The following is a 13,562-nucleotide window of genomic DNA, read 5'->3' as shown; positions in this document are numbered from 1 at the left end:
TTCTTCTCTACTTTGCGTTTTGCATAGGTACCTAGGTATTTTTGACTTTTTATCTTGTTTTTTACTAACTTTTTTTCTATGGTTTTTTCAAAGGTGTTGAAAAATGGTATCGACTCATTTCTTGCGTTTTGCATCTTGTTTTATTTTTTTAAGGGCCACATGTGGTCCGCGAAACTTTCAGGCTGTGCCCCCTCAAGCTTGATTTTTGCTCTTTTAGTACAGAGTGGACTCCAAAAATAGAGCATCCACCCCCCATCCCCTCAAGAAAATCTTGGATACGGACCTGCTTCCCTGTGTTTGTGGCCGGGTAAGTACCTGCCAAAGTAGCATATGTGGCCTGCATACACATGGAAGTTGGAAATTCCTGCTCTAGAAGATTTTTTTCAATTAAGCCGGCTGCTAGGAGGCCCATAGACCCTGGCCCTTTGACCCTAGCCTAGACCCTACGCAATGGACCTTCGCACCAATGTGCTTTTTCAGTGAACTGTACTTGGACCTCTCTCAAACTCCTTTTTGGGTCCAAAACTTAATACCTAAGAGAATTTCCTTTATGTGTTGAACATTTTAGCCAAGTTTCATCAAGATCAGATGAACCGTTCGAGGGCGAGAGTTACCTATCGTTTATTGTGGATCAAATATACAGACAAACTATGCAAAACCGTCGAGTCAAAACTTGGTCCTCATTTCTTTTGGTCAATTTTATTTTACTTATTTTTCTTTCATACCTAACAGACTATAATACCTTCCAACCATCTCTTAATTAACACATACCTAGGTACCTACTAACGATCCCTCTTTGAAAACAGCAGGTGCATCCTGCTATGTAGGTATAAAATGTAAATTAGATTAGTACCTAAGAGGTACTTCCAGGTACCTACCTACATTTTTCTTTCAAGGGCATCTTCAAAACACTTGGGTATTTGTGACATCACCATTTTACCAATTTCGATCCATTTGAATTTTTGCTCATTTAGATAGGTCTAAATAATAATTTAAATATTGATGATTCATTGGAAAGGCCCTTCTTTATCTATTGCCTTCTGTAAGTTAGTTTTAATATTATAATGGTTACATAAGATATTGAATTGGTTTATTGGTTCAAGATTCAGCCAAAAGAGGAGGTGATGGACTTTTTCCTCATTTCTCTACCCTTCATCATGACACGTGAAAAAACTTGCTGTTTTATCTAAATTAATTGAATCTCATCTAATAGGAATTGGCTATCTTTATCCTCTTCCGTCTTCATTACATAGCCTTGATCTTATTCTCCCTCTCTTTTCACAGGTACAATCGTTGGGTCCCTACTCTATGGAAATTGAAAATAAAAGAAGAAAAACATTCCAGCTTTTTTTTTGTAGAAAGTGTTCTTAAGAAATATATTTACAGAGATCTCTAGGAATATAATATTCAAATATCAAAGGAGTTTATGTATAAAGAAACTGAGCAATTTTTAAACAATTCAGTAATTATTGATTGATAGATTTATAAAAAAACAAGTGGTTTTTTCTATCATACAACAATAATGGCACACAAAGAAAATTAGTCAGAAAATCCAATCAGAGGAATCTGAATTGGATGTTTACAGATTACATGCTCTAGTATCAATAATAATATGGCCTAGTTTTTATTTTGAAGGTACCACAAGAGATAGTGGTAACATCTCATGTTTCCATATTATAGCATCATAGGATAAACTCATATTGAATGCACATGGAAAAACGAGATAACATTTATACAGGAAGAAACTAGATTGATGGGAGAAGATGAAAACATAGTTGAAGACATGAAAGAATCAATTACAACAGAGAACCTAACCTAAGACTCGTGTGACTTAGAACCGTCTCTGTCCCAGAGGGAAACCCTTATCGTCGTAGTCGATCTTGGGCTGACTAGCCAGGAATTCCAGAGCTTTGACGATTTCAGCTGGGATTGGGGGTGGGGTTGGCAGGTAGTTGGCTGATGGCTTGAAACCTTCTTCGTCAGCGGTGTACTGGAGGGAGTATGGGTTGCCGTCAGCACCGGTGTAGGTGTAAGCACCTTGGGCAACTTGAACCTCAGCTTCTGGGTTGCCAGCGTTCTTCAGGAAACCGCTTTCTTGGGCAGCGATACCATTGCTGGTTTGGAAACTGTGGAGAGGAAAATTTACAACCATTAGAGAAACGAAAATAAAGAAAATCGGTGCTTTTGGCACATCCACTAACAGTTTTGTTTTATATCTTCTCTGAATTCGAAATTTAGTGTTTTTGTCACATCGACTATATTATTAATCCTTCTTATTAAATTTTATTCTTTCATCCCAATGAAAGTTATAGGAGATAATTACCTGTATTGGTAGGAACCGTCTGGGTTGACTTGGGTGTCTTGTTGCAGGATGGTGGCTGGGGTAGTCTGGTATTGTGGCTGGGCGGCGTAGTTTTGGGGAGCAGCCATGGCCATGGCCAAAGCACCAGCTAAGATCTGTGAACAGAAACATTTAGAACAATTAGCCAAAGTTCAAAAAGTTTTACATCCGGCTGAAATGAAAACTATTCGTACATAAGTAGATAATGATGTAGGTCAAATAATGATGTAGGTACTCAATAATAATCCTTTATACCTAAAGCTGGTAGCTGGTAGGCATTACGGTGTGGGTTCAAGGAATCTATTTTCATAAAGCCTTTTTAACAAATGAGTAACATTTGTTAGTAGAATACATTTGCAAAGCTGAAGAATTTATCTGTTGATGTGTTGCCAATGATTTCAAGATTCCCCAAGATTAATAAAGATGTATAAAGAATGATGAAAATATTTTGTAATCCAGCGATTTTAATGCGTGAGAAATAGAGAGGTAGGCATATAGGTACTTATACCTAGATAAATTTTACTACTTTTTTTTCTCTCCTCTATTATTTTAATGTTACTGTGAATGACTGTACTATGCAAAGTACTGTTTGTATGGCTTTGAAGTGTCTTCCTAAAAAATGTTAAATGAAAATTCTTTGAGTTTTTCCTGTCCAAGTTTTATAATTTTTCCATGTAGGTTTTTTGCCCGCAAGCGATGTAGCTTTGTAACCTTGGAGAATAAGGAAAGATGAGTATCGGGTTTTTACTTCTCATAACTTGAACTTATTATGGCTTGAAGATGAGCAACTTTTATGCCACCCATGCAGTTGAGAATGTCAAAGTTTTTCAATACAGGTTGAACTCGAGAAGTCTTGAAAATCCCATATCGGGCGATGGAAAAGTTTTTAATAGGTAGGTATGTTGTCATCGTCATTGAACTTTTAGTAAAAAATTGAATTTATTCTCTTCAAGTATTATTCTGAGGTAGTTCTCGTATCTCAATTAGGTTCCAAATAAACCGATTTCATTTTCAACTTCCAAATAAATCTAATGAAATAAAAAAAAAGATCATCTGAAACTTGAAATCCCTGACCTCCCGTCTGAGTTACATCAAGTTCATTATAAAATATGATAAGTAGTATTAATTGAGAATATCTACCTATATCTTGCACGCATAGGGCAAAGTTTGTTTATCTTTTTGTGGTAGCATCTTTCGCAAAGACCAGTAATTATTTATTCTTTTTTATACGCACATTAATCATAAAAGTAGATATTAAGTAGGTAGGTATGGAATACATACCTAAATATTTATGCAAATATTATTTTATTTTTACTGTCTTTTTTTTATGAGCTAACATTTGATGACTTACTAACCAACACCTGAATTTTAGTTATGTCTAGTTAGAATTATCACCAACCTTGTCAAGGTAACTAGTCTTATTTGACGTGAGCCTTTTTCATGTTGGCATAATGTTTGCAGGTACCTAGTAAGCTAGGTAGAAGAAAAATGAATCTTTTTTCCTTTACCTACCTAGGTTAGGTAATACGAATTTCCAAGTGATATTTCTTAACTATTTGCAGTTAGATACTCATGTCCATTAGAGTTCAGTGTAAAACTAGTAGGTGAAAATAATGTCTACCACCTTTTTCCCTGTTGAATATTGCATTAAGGTGGATTTCCACTAACGCGATTTTTGCCGCGCGACTGCCGCGCGACAGGGTCGCGCGGCAAAGATCGCATAGTGGAAACGTGTCGCGCGACACGAAAAAAAGTCGTGCGACCATGCGACTTCTATCCGATAAAAGTCGGTCGTCACGTCGCGCGACAAATGTTGCAAGTGAAAACAGGTCACGTCGCGCGACATTGTCGCGCGATTTTGTCGCACGACAGAGGTCGCGTTGGTGGAAATCCACCTTTAGGCCAACAAGCATGCCAACTATGACATAAGTTATTTGTTGCATCTCGTAATCTTCCTTTGAAAAAAATCTGCATTCACTCTTGACAAATCACAAGATTACTACATGAATGATAGATGTGAGATTTGTCTAATAATACTCTCACTATCTTCAATGTCAAATACCTATTAAGTGCTATCTTATCAATTCACACGAGAAATTGAATGGAAAATACATTACCTAACGAACATACGTGTGATCTAAATTTATTTATAAATAATGTTTAGGAAATCCAACAAAAACTATTCCGATAGCACATCATGAATAGTTCGTTTTATGGAAAGATAAAATTTGACATTGTTATCTAGAAATTTTGCTTATCCCAAGTTAATGAGTCCATGATAGACTAGGGATTCAAAGTATAAATATTCATTAAGTTAGTTATTATTAAATTGGTTGAGATCTAAGGTGTCTTAAGTCTCCTAAGGACATTAACTGGGTTCCATTTTAAACCAGGCAGGTCTAATTGATTTTGAGATTTTAATGTGATGTAAATTATACATCTCTATATTATTGATATTTACATAATTATTAAATTTCCAATTACAATTCTTTGATCTTCATAATTTCCTAGAGAAGATGTAACATAGTTGGCTCTTATTCTTGGAAAATAAAGAGTGGTTTAACCCTTTCTGTCGTGATACTAATATAAAACTTTTTGTGCATTTAAGTATGACATATCTGCTTACAACATATCCATAGTCCATAGGTAACTATCCTTACCAATGATGGCCAAAGCAGGGTGTCATAAATGAAATTTATTGCAAAATAATACACCTAATGAAAAAGTCCACAAGGGTTAAGCCAATTAATAAAATCTCAAATATCAAAGTTCAAAAATTCCGAATCCACTTAGATAGGTACACAAGGAAAAAGTTCAAGTTGTTTTTGTGTTTAAAAAATTTAATGTTTTGTGATCAAGTTAAATTATTCATGATGTCTACTCGTTACATCTGCCCTCTTGTGCTAGTAATTCAATGCATGATACCTTGCTCTCTTTTTTAATCAATTTAGGGAGCGAAGTTTTTTTTTTTTTTTTAATTCCTTTTATTCTCTCCCTTTAAGTGTTAAGTTGATGAAATTTTAGTACCTAACCTCTTTCAAACAACCTCTTGAAATGTGACAACTGTGTAAAATTTACACCCCTTGGGAAAGTAAATATTTTGATGTCATCAATACTCAAACAACGTACCTATTTCTCCCCTGGACATCAAAATTAAATTTTTGTCATAGGTACATCAAAGACTTTAATCTCTTATAAGTACTTCCCAGTCCCAGTCACTACCAAACGACCAAACTACTCGTATGTTGTAATCAATTGTAACTACAATACAATTTATCAATAACAAAATCTCTTGTTTCATGAGAGAGCGATGTGCTTGTCTCATTGATTCAAAAAAGATCCTCCCGAAACTGATCAATTTTGAAAAATAAAAGTGTTAAACTTTGAAATTAACTTGACTTCTTAACTAGCGAAGATCCCATCGTCCATAAATAAATAATTAATGTTATGAGATGTTCTCTATTATGGTATGTACCCACTACCCATTGGTCAATGTAGAAGTAACGCAACATGTTGTCCTTCACCTTTTCAATAGTTTACAACTTCGGCCCTCGTCGCGTTGAAGTGTTAATAATCTGATTTCTTACACTTTGGCCATTTTGACCTTGGGGAGGAAAATTTTAGCCAAACGTTTGATAGCTTTGACCCCTTTGAAAAGCTGCTGAGGTTAAAACCTTAACCGTATGGCATTGAGTTGTGAGAAGAAGCAGCAAGATTTCTATGCAAAAGTTGGCACATAAAAGTGTCTGGCTTTGCGTACAAGGATGTATTAGATGGTTGCGGTTTTATTTGTTTTTCATTTAATTTTCTCTGCCACGGTCAGACAGATGGTCGTAAATTTACCTACTGATGAATATGTTTAGTGTAATTGCCTATCTAACCGTGCCTAAATGTGTATTGAATTTCGCTTGGTCATTATTTCATTTATTAGACTGCCAAGGATCTAGCTTTTTTCAATAGGTACCTTCTTTATACTGCCCGGATAAATGGAGAATGATGTCAATACTTTTTTTCTTACGTCTACATTAATAATAATGAAACGAGGTGTAATCGTAAAGAACTATTAAGTGCCTACATAATTGTAGTGCACTGAACTTTGCCCAAGCACTTTCCAAGTACTCGAACAACCCAAATACATTCACAGTTTTTACTTTTCACACCTTAATAATTTTACTTTCATTTCAAACCTACCAGTAATGATGAGCTTCGGTACATCTAACTCGCCCACACCTAAAGTCTCAAGTTGTTATGTAAATAATAATCAGAACTACAAAATGAGATGATTACGACATGATTGATCCTAAAACTGGGGACTTAACCATATAGCACGAATTGAGTAACCCGTTGCCGCAAGCTAACAAATTATTAGGACTTGAGTTTAAACTCCAGCTATTGTTCCTAATGTTACGCCAAAAGCAAAGAAAGGTTTCTATGTCAGATCCAGACTTGGGTGATTACTGATTACCTACTGCCTTTTAGACTTCATAAATTGAGAGTTAAAAAAATCACCCTGTTGTATTACTTTAGCTTGTCCAAAAGCTTAAAGCTGTCCTTATACCTCTGTTGAATAAGTATTCCTAACAAAACTACAAACTCTACTTGGGTGAAGGGTTAATCTAACCTTTTAAAACTTTGCCTGGAGGAAAAGAATTAAAGAAGACGAATATGCAATATCTTATGTTCTGTTCAAGATGTATATTATTTTTAGGCCAATTTGTAATAATAATATCTTATTAAGTTAAAGCTCCATAGATTCTATCAGAAACTAGAATGGATTTTATAATAAACAACTAAAAAAAAACTGACGAAATATTTGTAGTCTAGGTTTAATAATATAGGGTATGGTAATTATTGTTTAAGGTAACTATAATGTTATGCTTTATCTTGAGATTGAAATGGCAATGACCCAATGTGATAGCTGATAGAATAAGGGTACTTAGATTTTATTTTAACTACCTACGTTTTTTGCATAGGTAATACTGTAGGTACTATCAATGTAAAACCATAGCAACCAACTTTACTTCTGATAATAGCTTACCTACTGTGTGATAGGTAATAGATAATAAGGAGATTTAACCATAATAGCCATTTCCCAACGAATAAAGTGTACTGACTGAAGCCTCTAATAAATTAAGAACCTAGCCACCCTCTTTACCTATTCCAATATTAATGTATGTTAGAAGCGAAGAGTAGTAAATGTCTTGATTAACTCACATCCCTAGGTTTTCTATTGGTAAGATTTTGTCTCTTTATTTTTGAAATTATTACTGTGAGCTAGGTCAGGATTGTAAAAATACATATTGTTGTTAGTTGAATGGCTGTGGATCAGTAGGTAATTCAGTAGTTTTTTTAGCTATCTGGCCAGCTAGTCCCAATAAATTTACACTCTGATAGTGTCCAATTTAGAATCCTACAAGCTACAAGACCTACTCTGTTCATGTACCTATTGAGCCAACAGTACCTCAACCTCAATTTCCTAAGTATTATTATGACTGCGAGATGTTTGAAGTTTGGCTGATTATGGGTGTATAGGAATAATTAGGACCAGGAGAACTCGATGAGTAAAGCTAATCATTAAAACCATCAAGTCATCGGTCAAGAAGACTTGGATGGTATTGTAATTAACTCTTCAGTTGTAAAGACACTTGATGTGTCTGCTGACAGGAAGTCAAAAAGTGTTATCTATGCCGTCCTGGTTTTGTCTACCGTTGGAACTCTTGTCATGGAGGTGTAAAATATTATAAGTGACTCGGTGAGAAATTGAGATTTTGGATCTGAAACAACATACGAATATAATAAAATATGTATAACAATACCTAATATAATTCTTTGCAAGTTCCTTTGATTTTGTAAGATTTTTGATACCTTTTCTTTGAAGTCCGCTGGCTTTCTTTACAAAAGTTGACAAAAAATTAACTTCTTTCGAAAATGAGTCCATTGATTTCGCTAGGAAATCTTCGGTGTGTATCCTGCAGGCAGTTTTACGATGGACCTGGTTCAAAACTGTGCTGTGTATTGAGTACATTGATAGAACTTGTTTGTACACCGACTGAAGAAGTTCAAGCTAGGTTAACTCCTCAAATAATGACGGGAGTTGAATCTTCAAATATTATGCAATCATCGGTGTCTTTCAGCGACTTTGTTGCGTCTACAGAGCCTGCTCAAATAGTTGTAAATTAATTAATTGAAGCAACAAGTGAATGCAGGTTACCGTACCTTTAATGTAATTTCAGACAAAGAGGAACTCTTTATTTTTAGGTAATGAGCAAATATCGCTATAGGTGTATGGTCTGGTGGTTTTTGATGAATTTTGGAGAAATTTGACAACCACCAAATTTGACAAATTAGTTGGTTAAAAAAGAAGGAAAAAGATTAAGTGAATTTTTGGAGAAAAGGTGAATGTGCTGAATATTACTGTTAATTATTAATCTGATTGCTTTAGATGTAGGATACATTTGGAAGGTTGCGGTTGTTTGAAGTGGTTAATCTAAACTCCTAGTCTCCTCAAAATTTGAAGAGGCAAGAGAAATTTTCAATGTGGAATTTTGTGGCCCTTGTTGCTAGAAATCCTCAAGCTGGTTGTATTAATACGAGTATAACTCAAGAGAAAAATGATGAAGACGCTTTTGTCCAGGACTAGATAATGATTGTCCATGATGATGACGATGATTCTGGAATTAAATGAATTATAGATGAACATAAACTTCAGCAGTAATTTCGCCAGATTTAGTACCAGCATCTCGAAACCATAACCAATCGAATTTATCAAATGTCCACTCATAATTGAGAGAAAGTTCATTTGATATGGTATGATTTCTTTTTGTTCGTAAGGAGCCGAATTTAATTCCTTTTGTTTAATGGCATTTCCGATTATCATTTTGAACGTAACATTACTAGCAGCAGTGCAATGAGTTTTAAATGATCGGATTGGGTATATGGGTGTAGAATTTGACGATTTGACTCTGGATGGATACATTTTTACAACTGTTGGAAATCAAAATCAACCCTCCTAATCGGATCGGATTGGTTCACACTGATTTTCATAAAGGCGGGACACCAACTTGAGGTGTTTCCAGGCCGTTCAAATCGGCAGAGTAGTTTCGGTTGCCAGTGATCACTTTTTCAGCCGACTCTGTCACGATTATGATTATTCCCAACGCATTGTGTTCCTGGATCTCTCGATTATGTAAAAAGCTGATTATTATGTTACAGCCACGATGAGTCAAGCCATTACCGAGAGAAATAGGTACCTGTCCGGGCATAACAAATAAATTTTAAGAAATTTCTGAGAGTGGCACAGAGTTCAAGACAAATTAGTTTTGAGCAGGGTCGATGTAATGGGAACTAAGTGAGGTGGTAGGTAGGTACTTCAGAGAATTCTCCTTGCAAGAGGAATAGTGTTTTTTGAACTAATCTAGTGTTCTCATAGGATGAATAATTGGAGGAAAGGATTAGGTGCCTATCTATCGGACTCTACCTATCTGGTATTGAAAATTGGAAAACATGAAAATCGGAGGCAAGTGCCTGAAGAAAACTAGTGGTAAAAGAAAAAAGAAATAATATAAACTGGGGGAAAAGGAAGGATTTATAAAATGGAAATAATTGAAAAAGAAAAACTAGGCGAACTTTTTAGTTCACCATTTAAGATGTCCAGTAACTGTTGCACTCAAAAATAAAACTGTCCCTCGTATAAACTTAGCCTGATTTCTAGACATCTAAATATTCTGAATAATTCTAGCAAAGAACAAATACATCTATTTCAGGAAGGCGCATGAAGTTTCTTGTGATTTACTATTCCAAGTAACAATGTAAGATCACTCCTATTAACCAAAAGGTTAATATATCTAATAGCCACGATGATTACGACAAATGAATTGAAGAGCTATTGGAGTTTCTGAACAATATTGATGTTAGGAAAGGTTAGAAGAGTGTGGGGAGGTAAAATGAGTTTTAAAGTCAATTGTAGTTGAACTCTAGTTTGAACAGTACGGAATCGAACTAGATAGATCCCATTTTTTGATTTCTTCTGAAAACTATAGTTAATGATTTTTCGTATTTTACAGTAGGTACCTATAGATCATTTGACTATTTTTTTTTTTTTTTTGAGACCAAACCCCCTCTTACAACACAATTTTGACCTAACCATTCTAAAACATGATCGAATCTAAATGTTTCACTTTCTATGATTTATTTAAATGGACCTTCACCACCGTGGTTTACTGTAAAATTACCACCTTACTGACCAATCCCCAACGCCGGGTGTAACTTAACCTTCATGTTCTGATGAGATTGCATGGTTCGCGTGTGATAGTAAACAAGAAATTATCGATTACAAAACTGATAATGAGATGAGAGGGTAAGTTCATACTAAAGATGAAAAAATGTAAATTGTTTTTAGAATTGACTAACAAAAAACTATTATAAACAAATGTAAAGTTAGTGTCAAGGTACCCCTTTCTACACTTAACTTGTTTGAAAAAGAAACATTTAAAAGTTTTATTCCTTTTTAAATTAAGAGTCTGGCCAATTTTTTACTTTTTGAGCTAAGTCTTTAACGTCAATGTTGAAACATAACGTATAATAAAGGGACTTCAGATGATTTGTAATGTGAATCAACTGTACCAAACAATGGCTTTAATATTGAGACTATAATACTCTTTTTGTATTCAAGCAAAACTCTCAGCCTTGTGGTAATCATACAATACTACCAAAGTAGCCAATACTCATGTACTCAGTATGCTAATCGTATTTTATGAGAAGAAATTCCTAATGAATGAAAATACATTTGAAATAGTAGATGAAGCAATGAATGAAGTGATAGTAGTAGTATTGCTGCACTGGGGTAATAGTTCACGGGATTTTATTCCTTGCACTGATTCTAGTTAATTGCGACTATTGACCCATGGTGAATTGAAATTATTGTACATACGTACATTATTTATTATGACTTTATCGTTTCTCAGGAGAACGATGAAGACTTTTGAAACACGTATTTCCTGTAGACAAGGTCCTGTGAATCACATGTGAACTGCGTAGCCACTCTGTCTGCACTTTACCAAACAATAGGATTATCTTCTAGTGACTAGTGTATTCCTATATTATCCATGTGTTTTTTTTTTATATTGATCCAAATTTTTGAATTCAGCTTTTGGGTGGATATATCCTTTTTGAGGGTCCCTAATGAGTTTTTCTTTCCCGAATCAATGAGACCCCCTTTTTTTTCAAACAAATCTTTTTACAGGTATTAAACCCAAGTTTTCACTTTAGATTCAGATGATTACCAAATTCAAGCTCAGGTCTTGTATACAAGGTTTTCCGATCGTTAAAACCACTATTAGACCAAGCACTTAATACCAAGATGTAATTTTAAAACTTTTGTTTCCAAAATTGAACTGTTTTCGCTTTATCTGTGGCAAATTGGAACCATTGAAACTAAATATTACGATTTCACTGTCAACTCAATGACTACACTTTGCGAAAAGAAAAGTCCGGCTAAATATTTTGATTAGTAAACAAAAGAAACTAGCTTTTTTGTCAAATTAATCCAGCGCAGCGTGTCAGTATATTAGCCTGAAAGTGGCTTTTCGGATGATTTCCTTTGTTACACACAAAGTTTAGGTGTTAATGTGAAGAAAAACACTTTTTTAAAAGGAAAGTTTAATAGAATTATTTTTTAGTCGAAACACTCAAAAAATAAGAAAACCATATAGGCATTTACAAAAAATTAAATGGATAAAAAAACATGTTTAAACTTTATAATGAAAAGAAGACGAGTAAAAAACTTGAAGGAAAAACACTTCTGAGAGGTAAATATGTTTTCACTTTCACTTATTAAAAGAAAATTTAAAACAAAATTTCCTATATTTTTTTAAGTTTAAAATATGTATTTTCGCAAGTTATTTTTATTAATACCTCGAAAAAAATCTTTAGAAAAAAACTTACCAAAAGTTGCATGTTGATTAGTTTTGTGTTCTCCTAGGTACACCCAAAATAGGATTAGTTGTCTTTATGGTCTTAGAATAATAAGGGAACACTATAGCTCGATACTATTTATATATGGGGGGTACGTTACCCCCTCTCGATTTTGCTATGGGCGAAAGTATTGGAAGATGGGTTCTCTAAGCTCTGACCTCTTTTATGTTTTACTAAAATACCATCCTCCCAGCGTAATGACATTGAAACTTCCCTGAGTTCTAACTGAACTTGAAGTTCACATTCAAGGTCGAACTCATCAAGAAAATCATCTTCTTTGATTTAACCCTGCGTGTTTTTAAAAAGAGAGGATTTTCGTGTCCTTCTTTCATGGGGTATCCGGCGCACGGCGTTGGATGGACTTTTTAACTTTACCTAATTAAAAAATATACGTAACTTAAGGGTCAATGTCGGGGTTGAGGATCAATGTAGGTATCATTTATCATTTTTCTCGCCCTATGATTAGACTTAGGAGTAGGTACGAGTACCTTATGAATTTCCAGGTACTTTCGACATAGGGCTGAAAAGCCCCTTTATTATAAAGACTAAAAATCAAATAGAGTAGTGACCAGTGCCAGCATCTGCGAAGGTCGAAGATCCAAAAGGACCAGACTGGTCCTATTGACTGTTGCGGTGTTAAGAATCATCTCCATCTTTCTATAACTTTCTTTCTTAGTTTCTTCTTTAAACTTGACCCTCGTAACATGAGGGGTTAACGCAACTTTGGCTCCTGTTTGAGGTGCCTATTACCACATAACCAATGCTTTAGATATTTTTTGAATTAATTATATCAACTTTGAATCTATTTTTAGTCATACAAAATTTGTATTAGCTACGTAATTATCGATTTTTTATTGGTTCGCTTACGTCTCAAGCAGATTGTTGATCTTCAGTTTTCTAAAAATGCATTTTATATTGTCTTCAGGCATTTTTTTTCTTTACTCTTTTTGCAAATACATGTACGTAGGTAGGTACGCATATTGAATCAAGACTTCATTAAATAAAATATACCAGTCCTACATATTAATGAACAATAATTATATTATTAGGTACCTATAGGTAACTACTGCTCAAAAGAGAACAATATAGCAAAGTATTTTTCTAAAAAAAATCGAGTTTTGAAAGTAGTGTTCTTAGACTTAGGTGAGGTCCAAAATGTAATTATTGTCAATACAAAATTTAGCTTGAAGGTTTGCAAATTCGATAGAATAACTGTGGTAATTGTTAGGTAGGTATATTTACGTCTGTA

At 34.4% G+C, this 13,562-nt stretch overlaps 1 protein-coding gene and 1 long non-coding RNA gene across 2 annotated transcripts; one reads left to right on the top strand and one right to left on the bottom strand.

Annotated features, from left to right (window-relative positions):
* Positions 1-32: 32 nt before the first annotated feature.
* Positions 33-1,886, top strand: LOC113465649. Its single transcript, XR_003390288.1, has 2 exons — positions 33-307; positions 1,285-1,886. It is a non-coding gene; the product is annotated as an uncharacterized LOC113465649 (long non-coding RNA).
* LOC103514153 (endocuticle structural glycoprotein SgAbd-2-like) lies at positions 1,364-12,435 on the bottom strand. Its single transcript, XM_008482233.3, has 3 exons — positions 12,284-12,435; positions 2,324-2,457; positions 1,364-2,126 (listed from the first exon to the last, which is right to left on the bottom strand). Exons 1-3 carry the CDS (start codon positions 12,293-12,295, stop codon positions 1,832-1,834), a joined length of 441 nt encoding a protein of 146 aa, XP_008480455.1. The 5' UTR covers positions 12,296-12,435; the 3' UTR covers positions 1,364-1,831.
* Positions 12,436-13,562: the final 1,127 nt, after the last annotated feature.

Source organism: Diaphorina citri, unplaced genomic scaffold (genome assembly GCF_000475195.1).
Source record: "Diaphorina citri unplaced genomic scaffold, Diaci psyllid genome assembly version 1.1 scaffold1, whole genome shotgun sequence".
Taxonomy (NCBI): Eukaryota; Metazoa; Arthropoda; class Insecta; order Hemiptera; family Psyllidae; genus Diaphorina; species Diaphorina citri.
Note: the sequence above shows the minus strand (reverse complement) of the source record. Positions and strands in the feature narration are given on the sequence as shown.